Here is a 13,742-nt window from a genome sequence, read left to right as displayed (position 1 = left end):
GATACGGTCTTTCTCAAACCTCACTGGAAAACAAATACAATATATAAGTGTGCTGTACAAATAAACATGTGTCACAAACAAAGAGAACATACACTTCCTAGGGAAAGAAAAAATAACCAAAACTTCCTATGTGAAACTACAAAACATATACTGCAACACTATAAAGGATATAAATACCCCCATATATATACACATATATACACCTATGCACATATCTATATAACTAGCATGGGATAAAATACGGACTAGCTTATAACCCAGGGTAGTAAATTGAGGTACATAGGAAGCTAAGTAGAAATCCCCTGGGATCAGATTACGTATAGGGACTATAAAAAGGAACATCACTGAGCTAAGGTATGTACAAAAATTGTAAAAAGATAGCATAAGACATAAACAACACTGCTCAAGACGCCTCAATACACTGACCTTAGGAGGAGTAGTAATAAGGAAGGGAAGATATAAGATGAGAGTCCCCAAGGACTAAAAGGAAGCAAAGAGGATATGGTTAAAATAATTAAGGGGGGGGGAGGCAAAGGGTAATGAGGCAACCTATAAGCGCAGTATTTACCAGCTCCAAGTGGAATGCAGGAGTAAGGTGTTCGTCTCATTGGTGGTGCAGTGGCTGGTATAGGCGCTGTTGGCGCTTTAAATACACCGCAATAGCGGTCATTTCCGGTGCCAGACTATGTGCACCCCTGTGCACTGAGAAAGAGGTCTGGACCGCAGGGCGATCTGCGTGTCAGACCGGCGCCTGCGCAGTGAGTGCCGGGTTCAGAAATAAGCTGCGCTGCTGCGCACTAGATGTGAAGAGGTCTGAACCGCAGGGCGATCTGCGTGTCAGACCGGCGCCTGCGCAGTGAGTGCCGGGTTCAGAAATAAGCTGCGCAGCTGCGCACTAGATGTGAAGAGATCTGGCCCGCAGAGCGATCTGCGTGTCAGACCGGCGCCTGCGCAGTGAGTGCCGGGTTCAGAAATAGGCTGTGCAGCTGCACACTAGATGTGAAGGGGCCTGAGCAAGCGCAGTGTGTCTGCAGTTACACCGCACCTGTGTAAGGGGAGAATTTCCCATGGTTGGCACGAGGATGGGTGGTAGCGGCGAACAAGGGGCTGTGCATGATGCACAAAATGACCCCATATGTGTGAGGAATTCTCCTGAGAGATAAGGGTGGAAGTAATAAGGCTGGGATGCCGTACACTAGGCAGAATTAAAGGGAGTAAGATAGGGCAGCACAGAAATAAAAGTATACTCAGAGAGATGTAGGGAGAAAACAATGGAAGTTACGAAAATACACAAAATAAAGGTATACATTTTGTAAATTTTACCCAACAAAGAAATAAATGAAAGAAATGAATGAGATGAACGGAAAAAAAAGGTGAAACAATGTAAAAGGTGAAAAAAATGAATTAAAAAATGAATAAAAATAAAAAAAATGAAAAAAATTGAGGAGAATGAAAAAAAGAAAGAAAGGAGGGGGGGAAAAGAAGATATGAGAAAAATAAAAATGAAATGAAAGTAAATGAAGAAAATAATAAAAACAAAAATAATAATAAAGAAAAATAAAAAATGATAAATAAAAATAAAACTAATAATAAAAGTAAAATAAAAATTAAAAATAAAATTAAACATAAAAATTAAAAAATAAAAGAATAAATAAAAATAAATAAAAATAAAAACAAAGAACAAAAAACAAAAATAAAATAAAAAAGAGAACCTAATAATGGTGGACTTACCAAGAATGGTAGACTGTAGCGAAAAAATAAAGAGTTATTCTGTGCTTCCTACCTAAGAGGTCTAGAAAAAAAACGGGGGGGGGGGGGGAAACAAGCAGAGTGTAGTTAGCGAGGCAATCTTGATACAGTGGCATACAGGAACTACAACATAAGATAATCTACTATATAAAGCTGAATGTGTGTGTGTATGTATGTCCGGGATTGGCATCTGCACCGTCGCAGCTACAGCCACAAAATTTTGCACAGTCACAGGTCTGGACCCGGAGAGCGTCATAGGCTATGTTGTGAGGTGAAATTTTAACTCCGCGCTTTCCAATTCACCAAACTATTTTTCCCCTATCTACATAATGGGGAAAAGTGAAAGGAAAAGTGTTGGAGGCAAATTGACAGCTGCCAGATGTGAACAAGGGGGACTTAAAGAATGAGAGCGATGGCGCCAAAGAGTATATACCGATCAGTTGCTAAGGTGGGGCCCCGACATGAGATACTCACCACACACGGGGATATGAACACACACACAAAATGCTCCACATGCTACCACGTGCTTGAACACATATACCACCCTCAGCACACAGTTCACCACACATACACCAACCTCACCACATAAAAGTCGAAACACAGAAGTCGCCGCTCAAAACTCACCACGTGCAAAACTCGCCACATGCAAAAACTAGGCTCACGCAAAACTCGCCACAAGTGCAAAACTCACCTCATGGAAAACTCGCCACACGCAAAACTTGCACATGCGGAAAAATTGCCACATGCACAAAATTTGCAACACATGCAAAAGTTGCCTCACACAAAACTTGCACATACTCAAAAGGCACCAGACATAAAACTCACCACGCGCAAAACTCGCCATGTGCAAAACTTGCTGCACACAACTTGCTACACTAACCTGTCACATGCAACTCGACACACAAAAAGTTTCTACACGCATGTTGCCACACAAAACTCATCTCACAAAAGTCGCTACATGCATGTCGCCACACACAACTCAACACACACAACTTGACAAACGAAACTCGCCCTAAAACACACACAAGTCTGGTATTAGACTTCAAAAAAAAAATCTGATTAATAAGCAGACAAACTACAAGAGCAACAAATGTACTATATAGGAAATACGGCAACTGTCAGTCACATGACCTGTCTATTATGTGTATGTGTGACCTAATATATACTGCCAGGGGGAGGGCTTCCTGTTGGCTGGGGATTTATCAGGCTGCCAATTTATCTTACAAATACTGAGGTAAAAATACTGAGCAAATAACATGTTAACGAGGTCTAATACAGGAGATCACACAGGTATATACTATATACAGGGGAGATGACACAGATATATACTATATACAGGAGAGATGACACACAGGTATATACTATATACAGGAGCAGATTACCTACAGGTATATACTATATACAGGAGGAGATGACACACAGATATATACTATATACAGGGGAGATGACACACAGGTATATACTATATACAGGAGGAGATGACATACAGGTATATACTATATATAGAAGGAGATGACATACAGGTATATACTATATATAGGAGGAGATGACATACAGGTATATACTATATATAGGAGGAGATGACATACAGGTATATACTATATACAGGGGAGATGACACACAGCAGGTATACACTATATACAGGGGAGATGACATACAGGTATATACTATATACAGGAGATGACATATAGGTGTATACTATATATAAGGGAGATGACAAACATGTATATACTGAGGTGAAAATGAGATGTGAGGTGAAAATGAAAAGGTGTGAGTGCAAAATGAGAGGAGTGAGGGAAAATAGTGTAGTGATCGGAAAATGACAGATGTGAGGTCGAAATGACAAGTGTTAGGCGGGAATGAGAGGAGTGAGGGAGAAAATGAGAGGTGTGAGGGAGAAAATGAGAGATGTGATTGGGAAAATGAGAGGCGTGATGGGAAAATAAGAGAAGTGACGTGCTATAACTAACCACAGATATTTACTATGCCCAGGCAACGCCGGGCTCTTCAGCTAGTTGATATATATATTTAGACATATATTTTTTGCCCATATATCATCGTACTTAGAAGATGAAGTCCAATTCCCTATTAAGGCCTCTAGGGGCCATAGTCTGCAACGTATAGATCCAGAATGATTCTCATTCCTTGAGGAGTTTTATGTGATCACCGCCCCGTCTCGGTCGTTCCACTCTTTCAATTACCTGGTACCGGAGTTGAGACACGGAATGGTTGGCTGAGACAAAATGATGGGGGAGAGGAAGCCAGGTTTTCTTAAGTCTAATGGTAGACTTGTGGCTAGAGATTCTGTCACGTACATGCTGTACGGTTTCTCCCACGTACATAAGACCACAGGGACATTTGACTAAGTACACAACAAAGTTAGTTTCACTGGTGTAAAATCCCTTGATGTTATACCTCTTACCCGTATGAGGATGTGTAAATTCACTCGACTTAATTACATTGGCGCAACAGGCGCAACCTAGACAGGGGAACGTGCCCTTCCTTTGAGTTCCGAGGAATTGTCTTGATTGTTTGACGAGGCTTCCGATGTCAGCCCTAACCAGGCTGTCCCTAAAGTTCCTTGGTCTACGTTTGCACATAAGTGCTGGGGCTTGGAAGGCAGCTATCTGTGGGTAGGCCTCATTAAGAAGTGGCCAGTGCTTATTGATGGTCTTGTAGATCAGAGGCATAGTGGGATGGTGAGTGTGTATGAACGGAATTTGTTCCTGTTTAGGGGATCGTGGTCTAGAAAGGAGGTATTCAAGGGCCCTTGTTCTTTCTTTTTGGAGGATCCTATCAGGATCTGGATTATCTCAATGAGAATAACTGTTTAACTCCATATCAGCATGGGTTTATGAGAAATCGCTCCTGTCAAACCAATCTAATCAGTTTTTATGAAGAGGTAAGCTATAGGCTGGACCACGGTGAGTCATTGGACGTGGTATATCTCGATTTTTCCAAAGCGTTTGATACCGTGCCGCACAAGAGGTTGGTACACAAAATGAGAATGCTTGGTCTGGGGGAAAATGTGTGTAAATGGGTTAGTAACTGGCTTAGTGATAGAAAGCAGAGGGTGGTTATAAATGGTATAGTCTCTAACTGGGTCGCTGTGACCAGTGGGGTACCGCAGGGGTCAGTATTGGGACCTGTTCTCTTCAACATATTCATTAATGATCTGGTAGAAGGTTTACACAGTAAAATATCGATATTTGCAGATGATACAAAACTATGTAAAGCAGTTAATACAAGAGAAGATAGTATTCTGCTACAGATGGATCTGGATAAGTTGGAAACTTGGGCTGAAAGGTGGCAGATGAGGTTTAACAATGATAAATGTAAGGTTATACACATGGGAAGAGGGAATCAATATCACCATTACACACTGAACGGGAAACCACTGGGTAAATCTGACAGGGAGAAGGACTTGGGGATCCTAGTTAATGATAAACTTACCTGGAGCAGCCAGTGCCAGGCAGCAGCTGCCAAGGCAAACAGGATCATGGGGTGCATTAAAAGAGGTCTGGATACACATGATGAGAGCATTATACTGCCTCTGTACAAATCCCTAGTTAGACCGCACATGGAGTACTGTGTCCAGTTTTGGGCACCGGTGCTCAGGAAGGATATAATGGAACTAGAGAGAGTACAAAGGAGGGCAACAAAATTAATAAAGGGGATGGGAGAACTACAATACCCAGATAGATTAGCGAAATTAGGATTATTTAGTCTAGAAAAAAGACGACTGAGGGGCGATCTAATAACCATGTATAAGTATATAAGGGGACAATACAAATATCTCGCTGAGGATCTGTTTATACCAAGGAAGGTGACGGGCACAAGGGGGCATTCTTTGCGTCTGGAGGAGAGAAGGTTTTTCCACCAACATAGAAGAGGATTCTTTACTGTTAGGGCAGTGAGAATCTGGAATTGCTTGCCTGAGGAGGTGGTGATGGCGAACTCAGTCGAGGGGTTCAAGAGAGGCCTGGATGTCTTCCTGGAGCAGAACAATATTGTATCATACAATTATTAGGTTCTGTAGAAGGACGTAGATCTGGGTATTTATTATAATGGAATATAGGCTGAACTGGATGGACAAATGTCTTTTTTCGGCCTTACTAACTATGTTACTATGTATGTTACTATGTATGTAGGATAATTCCTTTCCCTGAATTTTTGTACCATGTCATCTAGGCGTGACTCCGTCAGGTTAGTATTCGACACGATGTTAGTAACCCTACGGAATTGGGAGTATGGGAGGCTTTCACGTGTAGATCTAGGATGGCAGCTTGAAAACAAAAGCAGGTTGTTAGAATCTGTAGGTTTTGTGTAGATATCAGTGTCCAGGCCACCCTGGCCATTCTTGATGATCAAGGTGTCTAGGAACGGGATCACATTGGTATCATAGTTGGGTGTAAATTGTAATTCGGGTCTGACTCCATTAATTTGTAATACAAAGAGAGAAAAGGTGTCTGCTGGTCCGTCCCATAGGCAAAAAAAACATCATCTATGTATCGGAGCCAACATTTGGAGTGTGACTTAAAGAGGGCATTATTGTATATATATTTATTCTCAAAGGTGTCCATTTAAATGTTGGCATATGCTGGTGCCATATTGGACCCCATGGCAGTACCACAGACTTGTAGAAAAAACTGGTCGCCAAACAGGAAATAATTTTCTCTAAGGACCGTGGAGAGGAGATACAATATAAAACATTGGGCTTGTGGGCCTAAGTCAGAGGTCTGTAGCAGGTCACCTACGGCCTCTAGACCTAAATCATGTCTGATTGCCGTATAAAGGCTCTTGACATCCAGGGTTGCCAAGAGACACTGGTGACAAGGTAGAGATGCGTTTGGTTATGCTAATAAAGTGACCCGTGTCGAGGACGAATGATTTGGTCTTTTTCACAAAAGGAGTAAGACATTTTTCTAAAAAGATGGACAAAGGAGAAAGGATGGAATTCGTAGATGCCACGATAGGGCGGCCCGGGGGATTGGTCAGAGATTTATGAACTTTTGGAAGCACATAAAAAAATGGTATTGTCGGACATGGATTGGTTAAAAATGTGGCTGTTTTCTGGTCTATGCAATTATTGGAGAGATATTTACTAAGAATATCATTAATTTTAGACCTGATACTGGGGGTGGGGTCATGTGTTAACTTCTGATAAGTAGATGTATCGGCTAGTTGGTTGTTTATTTCCTTAATGTAATCGTTATGGTTCATGATGACTATGGCCCCACCTTTATAAGCTGGTTTGATGACTATGCCCTTGTTGGTACGTAGAGATTCTATAGCCTGTTTCTCTATGGGGTAGTATTGTGTCTGGTAGGGAAATCTCCCTTTTGTTGTTTAGAGAGTAGGTCCTGGGTATCCCTCTGAATTAGATCAATAACTGTCTCTGCCTCATGGTATGTGCAGGGTGGGCGAAACGAGCTCTTGTTATTGAGACCTAAAGAGGAGATAGATAATTCAGGGGTACGACTGTTGTCAGTGGAGGGAGGTCTATTGTTAATAGGCTTATCTTGTAAACCAAAGTGGGTTTTCAATCTGATGCTGCGATAAAAATATTGAAGGTCCTGTTCAAGTTTAAAACTATCCCATGTGGGGGTAGGGCAAAAGGAAAGACTGCGCAGGCGCCAGTCTGACACGCAGATCGCCCTGCGGTCCAGACCTCTTTCTCAGTGCACAGAGGTGCACGTAGTCTGGCACCGGAAATGACCGCTATTGCGGTGTATTTAAAGCGCCAACAGCGCCTATACCAGCCACTGCACCACCAATGAGACAGACACCTTACTCCTGCATTCCACTTGGAGCTGGTAAATACTGCGCTTATAGGTTGCCTCATTACCCTTTGTCCCCCCCCCCCTTAATTATTTTAACCATATCCTCTCGGCTTCCTTTTAGTCCTTGGGGACTCTCATCTTATATCTTCCCTTCCTTATTACTACTCCTCCTAAGGTCAGTGTATTGAGGCGTCTTGAGCAGTGTTGTTTATGTCTTATGCTATCTTTTTACAATTTTTGTACATACCTTAGCTCAGCGATGTTCCTTTTTATAGTCCCTATACGTAATCTGATCCCAGGGGATTTCTACTTAGCTTCCTATGTACCTCAATTTACTACCCTGGGTCATAAGCTAGTTCGTATTTTATCCCATGCTAGTTATATAGATATGTGCATAGGTGTATATATGTGTATATATATGGGGGTATTTATATCCTTTATAGTGTTGCAGTATATGTTTTGTAGTTTCACATAGGAAGTTTTGGTTATTTTTTCTTTCCCTAGGAAGTGTATGTTCTCTTTGTTTGTGACACATGTTTATTTGTACAGCACACTTATATATTGTATTTGTTTTGCCGTGAGGTTTGAGAAAGACCGTATCTGGTCGAAACGTTACCTCGTTGTCCGCTATCACTTGCCATTTTCTTTAAAATTATTTGGTGGTGCCTGTGTACTTGAATAAAATAAAAAAAAAATTTCTACACTAAAATCAAGACTCGAGTGCGGCTGTTTATCTTACGTATCTGACGTTGGATGTCCAGCCAGCACCGGCCTCATTAAACTTTACAGTGTGCCCATCATATCTTCTTCTGGATACATCTCCTGATGTGACTGTTCTACACGTGACATCGCCGTGTTATTGATTGTTTTCAGGAGACAAGGGAGTTTGGAGATTAGGCGTTCAGTAAGTATGGTAAATATTGATTCAATAAAGGAGTCTATGTGATTATTTCAAATAAAGGACTTTATTCTGGGTGTCTGTGTTTTATACAATATCACTATGGATAGTAATGGATAGGTGTCTTATAGACCCCTCTTCCTTACTAACCTGTGGGCTTGATGTCACCTGATAATACATAGGTGACATCAACCCCACAAATGTTAACCCCACTTGCCACGGTTACAGGGCAAGTGGGAAGAGCGAGGCTAAGTGCCAGAATTGGTGCCTCTATAAGATGCAACATTTCTGGGGCGGCTGAGAGCTGATGTTTCTAGCCTGAGGGGCTGTCAATATCCATGGCCCCTTCCCAGGCTAATAATATCAGCCCACAGCTGTCTGCCTAGCCTTTGCTGGTTTGATTTTATAGGGGGAACCCATGTCAATTTTTTTCTGGGGTTTCCCTGTAAACTAGCCAGTAAAGGCTAAGCAAACAGCTGTGAGCTGATATTAATACTCGTAGCCTGCGAACCTTTGGCTATTGGCTCCTTCTCAGAATATTATCAGCTGTCTGCTTTTCCTCTGCTGGTTATGAAAATTAAGCGGGAGCCCACATAATTTTTTTAAAAATATTTTGAAATATAAACAGATATTGCATTTCACGCAGATTTCTGATAATTGTTTTTTTGTTACAGCATATGTAGGTTAATTATGTTAATGCTCCTACATAGGCTGGTGTGTGTCTGTCTTTGTTTAATATTAATGAGGGTATCTAGCTGAAGAGGTTTAACAAGGAAATTACATCACAACTATTTTTTTTTTTAAATATATTTGTATTTAGCTTTTTGGATTCACAAAAATGCAGAAAAACTGCGTGTATTGTCAGCTGCGTTTTTCTGCCAAGAGATGCAGAAATTTCTGCAAGCAAATATGCAATGTGCGCACACAACCTTATAAATAACTAAAAGTATATTTCTTGTTAAAATTAATGTGATAGAAAATATTGGCCTTTACAATAGTTTATATTGCTAACAGCCACTGCCACGTTAGTTACTCATTTTTTTTATAATTAAAAAGACTGTTCAGCTTGATTATTTCAGTAGGTGTGTTGTATAGTCGTAGTTTTGCCCATCATCCTCTAACTTCTTTAACCCCTTTACATCTGGACTTACACACAGACCCCTAGGCTTTGGCCACATTGATATTGCTTTTCAGTAGTATGAGATGGCAAGAAGAAAAGTCAGGTAGTGTAACTACAACCGTGAGGGAAGAGAAAATACAAAATCAAAAGACACGAGTAGTCAGTAAACAAGCCGAGGTCACAACAAGAAACAAATACACAAGCTGGGAGCTGAGTACAAAGGACTGAACCAGAGGAGAACAAGCCTGTATCTTGCAGCTTCCAGCAATTTGCTTCAAGCTTTAGTGGAGTACGGTGCTTTCCAGTTGGCTGAAGTAGGATGTAAATTTCTCTAGCTGGACACCATGCACACTCAAACTGCCAGAATGGATGGTACCCCTGCCGGAATGGATGGTATCACAGGTTGCAGGCACCTTAAACTTGGTGGCTCGACAGTCTGTGCCCCCAGAGCTTCTGGTTCTGTTGTCTCCTTCATTACCAGCGCCGCCTACAAAATGAATAAGCAGACGTCATAGGAGCAGATCCCAGAGAAGATGGGACACAGCATTTGTAGAATTCCTAATATGACAATGTCAGAAAACCAGAGTAGAAATCCCCATAAAGTGACTCCATTTTGGACAGTATAGCCCTGTGAATTAATCTATAGAAGTAGTGACAATTTTGACTCCACAGCCACTTTCCGGTAATTAGCGCGTAGTGGATGTTGGAGAGTAAAAATTGAAAATATACCATTTTATTACCCAACACATAGTGCCCAGATTGTTCTCCAGAAGACACGCGCACCATAAATTAAGTGAGTTCTTCTCGCTATAGTAATTCCAAATACATGGATGCTAAATGTGATTTGGGCACAGAAGCGAGGGGGAGATTTAACTCTGGAAGAGTGGATTTTGCAAGATTGGTTTATGGAAGCCATGTTGCTTTTCAAGCCACTACTAATGTAGAAACCTCTGTTTTTCCATTGACAGATGATGGACCTGAGTGGGGACTTGTTTTTTGTAAGATGAGTAGAACTTTTCATTGGTATTATTTTGTCTACATAACATTGTTTGGTGGCTTTTTAATCCATATTTGGGAGGTAGAATGAACAAACAGTTGAACACCACGCTCCACTGGTTCATCCCGTGAGGTTTGAAGAGGTAAGCTATAGGCTGGACCACGGTGAGTCATTGGACGTGGTATATCTCGATTTTTCCAAAGCGTTTGATACCGTGCCGCACAAGAGGTTGGTACACAAAATGAGAATGCTTGGTCTGGGGGAAAATGTGTGTAAATGGGTTAGTAACTGGCTTAGTGATAGAAAGCAGAGGGTGGTTATAAATGGTATAGTCTCTAACTGGGTCGCTGTGACCAGTGGGGTACCGCAGGGGTCAGTATTGGGACCTGTTCTCTTCAACATATTCATTAATGATCTGGTAGAAGGTTTACACAGTAAAATATCGATATTTGCAGATGATACAAAACTATGTAAAGCAGTTAATACAAGAGAAGATAGTATTCTGCTACAGATGGATCTGGATAAGTTGGAAACTTGGGCTGAAAGGTGGCAGATGAGGTTTAACAATGATAAATGTAAGGTTATACACATGGGAAGAGGGAATCAATATCACCATTACACACTGAACGGGAAACCACTGGGTAAATCTGACAGGGAGAAGGACTTGGGGATCCTAGTTAATGATAAACTTACCTGGAGCAGCCAGTGCCAGGCAGCAGCTGCCAAGGCAAACAGGATCATGGGGTGCATTAAAAGAGGTCTGGATACACATGATGAGAGCATTATACTGCCTCTGTACAAATCCCTAGTTAGACCGCACATGGAGTACTGTGTCCAGTTTTGGGCACCGGTGCTCAGGAAGGATATAATGGAACTAGAGAGAGTACAAAGGAGGGCAACAAAATTAATAAAGGGGATGGGAGAACTACAATACCCAGATAGATTAGCGAAATTAGGATTATTTAGTCTAGAAAAAAGACGACTGAGGGGCGATCTAATAACCATGTATAAGTATATAAGGGGACAATACAAATATCTCGCTGAGGATCTGTTTATACCAAGGAAGGTGACGGGCACAAGGGGGCATTCTTTGCGTCTGGAGGAGAGAAGGTTTTTCCACCAACATAGAAGAGGATTCTTTACTGTTAGGGCAGTGAGAATCTGGAATTGCTTGCCTGAGGAGGTGGTGATGGCGAACTCAGTCGAGGGGTTCAAGAGAGGCCTGGATGTCTTCCTGGAGCAGAACAATATTGTATCATACAATTATTAGGTTCTGTAGAAGGACGTAGATCTGGGGATTTATTATGATGGAATATAGGCTGAACTGGATGGACAAATGTCTTTTTTCGGCCTTACTAACTATGTTACTATGTTACTAACTATGTTACTATGTTTTCTATTAGACTGTCAACTGTCATTTTGTTGGTGAATAATTCAAATATTTTACATAACTTGCCATTATTAATGACAGTTTAAGTAGAAATGTTCAAAAATTAAATTTGAGGATATTTCATTGAAAAATAATAATTTGTTTTATTCTTAGATTACTGTACCAGGCGATCAAAGGTGCAGCTGACCTCTTCAATTTATAAATCAGATGATCTTGAGATCACACAGGATACAATTGAAGTGAATGTCATTATGCCAGATGTACCATCATCCCTTCACAGCAAAGATCTGTCATCTGATCTTTTGAAACAGGTCCTATCTTCTGATTCATTACCAACTACTGAGGAAAATCAAAGTCACAAAATAAGCTTTAAAAAACTAACTGTTCCTAATTCAAAGAAGCCAATTTCATCTTCCGAATATGGAAATAGCTTTCCCCTTGAAAAGTCTTTTATTAAACATCAAACAATTCACACAGCAGAGAACAGATTTTCTTGTTCAAAATGCAGGAAATGTTTTAACAAGAAATCAGATTTTATTATACACCAAAGAACCCACACAGGGGAGAAGCCTTTTCCCTGTTCAGGATGTGGGAAATGTTTTAACCAGAAATCACATCTTGTTTTACACCAAAGAGCTCACACAGGGGAGAAGCCTTTTTCCTGTTCAGAATGTGGGAAATGTTTTCACCAGAAATCACATCTTGTTTTACACCAAATAACTCACACAGGGAAGAAGCCTTTTTCCTGTTCAGAATGTGGGAAATATTTTAGCCAGAAATCAGATTTGCTTAAGCACGACAGAATTCACACAGGTGAGAAGCCTTTTACCTGTTCAGAATGTGGGAAATGTTTTAGCCAGAAATCAGATTTGCTTAAGCATCAGAGAACTCACACAGGGGAGAAGCCTTTTTCCTGTTCAGAATGTGGGAAATGTTTTAGCCAGAAACCAAATTTGCTTAAGCACCAGAGAATTCACACAGGGGAGAAGCCTTTTTCATGTTCAGAATGTGGGAAATGTTTTAACCAGAAATCCCATCTTGTTATACACCAAATAACTCACACAGGGTAGAAGCCTTTTTCCTGTTCAGAATGTAAGAATTTTTTTTAACCAGAAATCTTATTTTGTTAGACACCAGAGAACTCACACAGGTGAGAAGCCTTTTTCCTGTTCACAATGTGGGAAATATTTTAAACAGAAAGCGCATCTTGATAACCACCAGAGAACCCACACAGGGGAAAAGCCGTTTTCATGTTAAGAATGTGGGAAAAGTTTTAAACGGAAATGGTATTTTAAAAAGGAATTGTCATAATGTTTGGCCTTGTTAAAATAAAAAAAATCATATTTGCCTTCCATGCCGATGCTGTTCCAATGGAATTGTCACTCGCATTCCTGGGACTCATATGAGGTTGTTGCATCACACGAGCCCTGTGTCCAGTCAGCCCCAGCTTCACTGTCCCCACCCTCAGACGTATTGAAAATGAACTGGAAGCCAGTGCTGTGACTTCTCTTTGACTTCCTCTTATTGTTCGATTTGTCTCAAGGTGAGAACAGTGAAGCCACCACTAATTGGATGCAGGGCTCATATGACATAAAAACCCGAGCCTCCGAAATGCAATTGCTGACACTGCTGGAACCGACCTAGCATGGGAGGTTTAAAGAAGTGTTTATATTTTAACAGGACCAAACATGAGGAATGAGAAGTCAAAATCCCACACAGAGGAGAAGACATTATCATACATAGAGTGTGAAAAATGAATTACTGGAAAATATTATTTTGTTGACCATCAAAAATAATTCAAACTA

The 13,742-nt window shown here is 40.9% G+C and overlaps 1 protein-coding gene across 1 annotated transcript in view; it reads left to right on the top strand.

The window, feature by feature from the left end:
* Window positions 1-13,097, top strand: part of LOC138663212 (zinc finger protein 1 homolog) — a 67,131-nt gene extending 54,034 nt beyond the window's left edge. Inside the window, exon 7 of the mRNA XM_069749374.1 lies at window positions 12,091-13,097. Coding sequence (XP_069605475.1) covers window positions 12,091-13,007 — 917 coding nt within the window. The 3' untranslated portion in view covers window positions 13,008-13,097. The remainder of the gene's footprint in view (window positions 1-12,090) is intronic.
* The last annotated feature ends 645 nt before the right edge of the window (window positions 13,098-13,742 follow it).

The sequence above is a fragment of the Ranitomeya imitator genome, chromosome 2 (genome assembly GCF_032444005.1).
Source record: "Ranitomeya imitator isolate aRanImi1 chromosome 2, aRanImi1.pri, whole genome shotgun sequence".
NCBI classification, from domain to species: Eukaryota; Metazoa; Chordata; class Amphibia; order Anura; family Dendrobatidae; genus Ranitomeya; species Ranitomeya imitator.
The sequence above is the reverse complement of the archived record's forward strand: the minus strand, read 5'-3'. Positions and strand labels throughout refer to the sequence as shown.